The sequence below is a fragment of the Monopterus albus genome, unplaced genomic scaffold (genome assembly GCF_001952655.1).
Source record: "Monopterus albus unplaced genomic scaffold, M_albus_1.0 scaffold119.1, whole genome shotgun sequence".
NCBI classification, from domain to species: Eukaryota; Metazoa; Chordata; class Actinopteri; order Synbranchiformes; family Synbranchidae; genus Monopterus; species Monopterus albus.
Window position 1 is genome coordinate 247,096 of NW_018127999.1, and position 5,242 is coordinate 252,337.

Below are 5,242 nucleotides of genomic sequence, written 5' to 3' on the forward strand. Positions count from 1 at the left end.
ATGTGTTGGTTAGGGGAAACATGCAAGCAAAGATTTGTGAATTGTTGTACATACTGTGACGGCCTTCAGTGAATTTTCTGTCAACAATGAAGTCAAATCATAGTGGTTGAGTGTGGTTTTATTTCACCAGAAGTGATATCAATTTTTTTAAGATGTGTGTATTTTTGAAACTAGCTGTTCCTGTTTCCCATCAGCCAAACTTACCAAACTAGCATTTCTCTGAAAGAGCCATGTAAGCAAGCTAGAAAATCCTCAGGTTTAGAAAAGACACCTTTTACTAAAAAGGACTAAAAATGTGGGCAAAAAGGGAGCCACCACCCCATACCTCCACCTACCAGCCTGGATCCTGTACCAACAGGATCAGGCACACACTCGAGGTCTGGTTCGATCAATTCTCATTCACTTCCTGTCCAATTCATAGCTCGATTGCATTCCCCAGCTGGAATGTAATGGCACAAGTACACAAGGCATGGACTGACTGAAGATGAGGTAGAATTGATGCCAACCACAGTGTGTGGTTTATATCACTGTTTGTGTTGATCAGTCTGTCACTGCTGCAGTGCATGACTGCCCCCTGCAGGCACTTCCTTCATGCTACAAGCTCATCCTGTCAGAGAACATATTTTTCACCTATTGTAGACTCAAAAAACTTATTTCAGCATTAAATTGCAGCATTGTTTCCAAAGACACTACAAGCTGACATAAGGGCCTGTTTGTGTATGACACACAAAGTCACGCTCTCTGCAGGTATAGATGGGGAGATGTCGTATGTCTGGTGTCCTCCCATCTCCAATCATTTCCTGTGTGGTCCTGGTGGCATGATCTCGACATAGTCTTGTCTCTTCCGCTTCCCTCCCCTTGACCCTTGAATTTGTCTTTAAGTCACGCTTCAATCTTCACACCTCTTGCTTGCAGGAAGAAGAGGTGGAAGAGTTTAGGGTAAGTTTGCCCTGGTACCGGTTTCATCTTGTTGCACTCTGGATCAGCAGCACTTTAATCCACCCTGCATCTCTTTCACCATAAACTCTGCATGTCCCCCCCTTTACTATATCCAAGTGTACATGTGTGTCTGCTGTGCTTGCGTATGATTAACCCTTCCATTTGCAGTGCCCATTCACCTGAAAGTCCATCATTGATCCATTCATTGTTTTACCCTGCTCATAAGATTGTGTGAGTCATGTAGTAGCTTGAAATAACCTACTGTTTGTTTTGACTAAGAGGTTTTAAACATGTTCACATAGCAAAGAAGATTTGTACTTTCAAGTACAGATTTATTGTCATTCATCCATTTACAAGAACAAAAAGAAAAGTAGAAAAGAAAAATCAGCTCATCATCAGCATGTCCCAGAGAGGCTACATCTGACTGGATATAATAAAATATAGGTAGTAAAGTAAAGCGAATAAAAGAGCTAAAAGGTAATGACAAAAGAAATCTCACCTAAAGGCCCATTTAGCACCTGTTCTACAGCTTCTGCTCATTGCACAAGATCGCCATCATGGAAGTAGAGGTTATAGAAACAGCAGCTGAGAAAACAGTCTCACATCAGGCTGCTTTCCCTCATATCACATGATCCTCAGTAGCAGATGAAGTTTGCCAGTTGTCATGGAATTGCAGAAAAACAGCCAGAACAGCTACTAAATGGACTTTAAGCCTCCACTTTTAAGCCAACATGGACAAGAATGTCTTAAAATGCTCAGAAAATGTGTGAATTTACCATGTGCAACGCCATGGCAAATAAGCAGACGATATCTACTGATGAAGATCTTGTGATGTGCCTGAAAACTCCAGAACAGATACTAACCTTTAGGTGAGAGTGTGTTGTTCTCAGCTGGTGTTTTCAAGATCAGGAGTTAACTAAAAGCTGTGTATTGCAGATCCCACCTACCTGCCCGATCAAAGCAAAGTAAAACAAACCATGAGGAATACTGACAGATGCTGTTTGACTCAGATTTGGTTTTTGCTTATCCCTACATCCCTGGCATCATATCCCCCATATCGAACGTTGTGCATCGTTTGGTTGCTAACCCTTTTTGCCTCCATCTGACAGAATGTTCTGCTGTTCTGTACTGTGATAGCATGGCTCACCAGCAAGAGCTGCCTCCCTCCCAGTTTGCATGGTCCTGTTTTCAGATGCTATGCTCCAACACAAAGACAGATGTAACGTTTTTACAGTAGAAGAGCTTTTTGATGAGAAAAGAGTTTTACAGATGATTGTATTGATTGTTTGCTGTTCTTTTTCCTGCTGTCAATCTACGTTTTTGTTTTCTGTCTTTATACTGCACTTTTTTTTTTCTTTTTCATCTTCATCCATCAACACTTTATACATTTCACTCACTTCTGTAAATTCCTCTATCACATTTTATTTTTTACCATTTGCTTAAATTCACTTCTTTCTTCTCCTTCATTTTTCTCATTTTCTCTCCTCATTATCCTCCTTCCTTGTCTTCCTTTCCGCTTCTTCGTCACTCTCTCTTCCCCTCATTAGGTCACTGAGTCAGGGCAGTACAAACTCCAACATGCTGGATGTGCAGGGAGGCGCCCATAAGAAGCGCGTACGTCGCAGCTCGCTTCTCAATGCTAAGAAGCTGTATGAGGATGCTCAGATGGCCAGAAAGGTGAAGCAGTACCTGTCTAACCTGACAGTGGAGACAGACGAGGAGAAGCACCAAATCATGTCCCTGCAGTGTGAGCCGGCTTACAGCACCTGTGAGTAACGCAGACCACTGCACTGAGAGAACCGAATTTTCACTAGTTCCTTAATTATTAATATATTTTTTATGACGTGAATAATTGTGAGTAAGACAGAAATCTTTCTTCTCCCTGTAGAACAAATACGCAACACAGTACTGTAGGATTTCCTTAAAGGGTTTAGCTTAACTTAACTGGGACCTTCTGTTGTAACTGTGATGATAAGGATAATCACCTTTATTTGGCCAAGTATGTTACACACACTAGGAATTTGTCTCCGGTACAGAACCGAGGCAGCCATCTGTGGCACCTGTGATGCCAATATGAGTGTGGTTTGATAGTGAAAGTAATATCTTTATACTGGGGTCACTGCAAGACAGAACATGTGTATGGTTTCTGCTTTAGTCAAAAATTCTGGAGTTACTTGAATTATTATTTAGGTTTACAGACTGAACAACATACTGTTTATCAGTGACAGTTTACATCGAATGATGATGCTCATATGTCACTTATTTTCCTAATATTTAGTGGAAAGGATATTTATCCACTTAAAAAATGGATATTGTCTAGTTACTGTGATATTTCCCAGCCACCGACACACCTTATACCTCACAGTAGTCAAGCTGAACAGGAGGTATACTGTCAGTAGGAAAGTCGACACCTTCAAGAAGTTTTAAATGGTACGTTTGTATGTTGATACATTTTCCATCTTGCTCCTGTGGCTGTAGTGTCAAAGAACCTGAGTGAGAGAAGATCCACCAAGTCAGACATGTCTCCGGTGTCTTTGCGCACGGCTCTGCCCTCAGGAAAAACACAAAACCGGGTGTCACAAGTCCTTCAGGTCCAGGTCCCACTAAACCCTCTACGAAAGAAGAGCACTGCCAAGGACATCGGTACACCTAGTGAGTTCACCTGCACTCTACTATATATATCATTTCTATAGAATACCTTGCATGTTGAATTGTTATTTGTAAAATCTAAGATCTGATTCTGTTGTTAAAGGTTGAATAGACTGAGGTTAATTGGCTTTCCTCTAACCTCTCTCTCTCTCTGTCTCTCTCTTTACTTCTTCTCCAGACTGTAATTCTCCCCAGGTCGTGAAGAAGCCTCCAGGGAACTCATCGGAGGAGTGGAGCATCAAGAGACCGTCTGATGACACAGCCTCCATCATCTCCTCCCTTCACTCCAGCCCCACGGTGTCTCCGCAGGGCTCTCCACGCAAAGGTCTGCAGCAGAACATGCACTTTTAACCCTTATGCTTCTGTCCAGTGAAGGTTAACTTAGGTGACTGCTTGGCCTAGAGTAGGTTCAGTGAAACATTCACCACCAGCCACAGCTCTGAAACTCTAATGATAACTCTAAGGGGTTTCTATGTCTGGGGTGAATATTGTAAAAGTCGTTATAACTAATAACTGAGCGACACTTTGTCATGTGACTTTAATCTTCAAACATCTTTCTGGTCATGTTGAAATTAAAGCCCTTATTTCCATCTGCCATGTTTTCCTTTGCTCTTTTCAGTGGGAGGTGTGGCCAAGTCCCAGAACTCAAGCCAGATGAACTTGTCGGGATCTTTGTCATCACTGACCAGTGACGCCAGCACAAAGGCTGGCACTGTCAGCCTGCGCAGCTACGGCATAGGTGGGGCTCTCCTCCACAAGAGATTCCTACTGTTGACCAGACAGCACAGCCAAGAGGGTAGCAGGAAGAGAGAGGATCAGACAGTGGAGGGGGAGAAAGGAAGTGAAATGGAAAAGGAAAACGAGGAGATGGCACAGGAGGGGAGACGGGCGATTCAGAGAGGGTTGTTTCCTTCAGAGCAAAGGAGAGTGAGATCCAGGCAGCAAAGCAACCAGGGTGCACAGACAGATGCAGAGCTGATGCCACTAAGGGTCAGAGCAGGAAGCCCTTCACCGGAGTGGACAGGGACGCATGGGAGGCATCCCATTAACCACACCAGGTTGCCTCCCAGTCAAACAGGGTCAGGACCCATGACCGCCTGCCTTCGTTCTCAGCCCCATTTAATGACACCCAAACCCCCAGAGTCCCCCATCAGGACGAGGCTGATGTCGCCATTCAGGGTACTGAGGGAAAGGAGTCAATCGAGGGAGAGGCACGTGGCAGTCAGGCCACACATGAATGATAGAGAGGGGACAGGGAAGGATGTGCCCTCCTCACCACAGGATGAGAGACAAGGACAGGCAGAGCAGAGAGCCAGGAGGTCGGTCAGTCCCAACCCCTTCCTTTGGCTCTGCAGGGACAGACACACCAGGAGAAAGACTGTCTGACAGAGATCACTGGTTGACCCAGCTATTTTTGATTACATTCGTTGAGAATCCATCGCAAGAGATTATTATTGAGGCGATGGCACCACGGTTCATTTTTGAAATACATTACTAAAACTTAGGCAATGAGTTTCAGATCCACCATAAACATTCAAAGCGGATCTTGCCCTTAGACAGTAAACGACAAAACGTTGCAGTGTTCCCTTTCCAACATTTCTTTTTCTGTACAATTCTGTAAAGTGCTGTAATGTCAGTGAACCAGTTGTAGCAT

The 5,242-nt window shown here is 43.8% G+C and overlaps 1 protein-coding gene across 1 annotated transcript in view; it reads left to right on the top strand.

Annotated features, from left to right (window-relative positions):
• rapgef6 (Rap guanine nucleotide exchange factor (GEF) 6) overlaps positions 1 to 5,236 on the top strand; it is a 37,403-nt gene extending 32,167 nt beyond the window's left edge. Inside the window, exons 20-24 of the mRNA XM_020611986.1 lie at positions 916 to 939; positions 2,487 to 2,707; positions 3,418 to 3,591; positions 3,767 to 3,913; positions 4,208 to 5,236. Coding sequence (XP_020467642.1) covers positions 916 to 939; positions 2,487 to 2,707; positions 3,418 to 3,591; positions 3,767 to 3,913; positions 4,208 to 4,974 — 1,333 coding nt within the window. The 3' untranslated portion in view covers positions 4,975 to 5,236. The remainder of the gene's footprint in view (positions 1 to 915; positions 940 to 2,486; positions 2,708 to 3,417; positions 3,592 to 3,766; positions 3,914 to 4,207) is intronic.
• Positions 5,237 to 5,242: the final 6 nt, after the last annotated feature.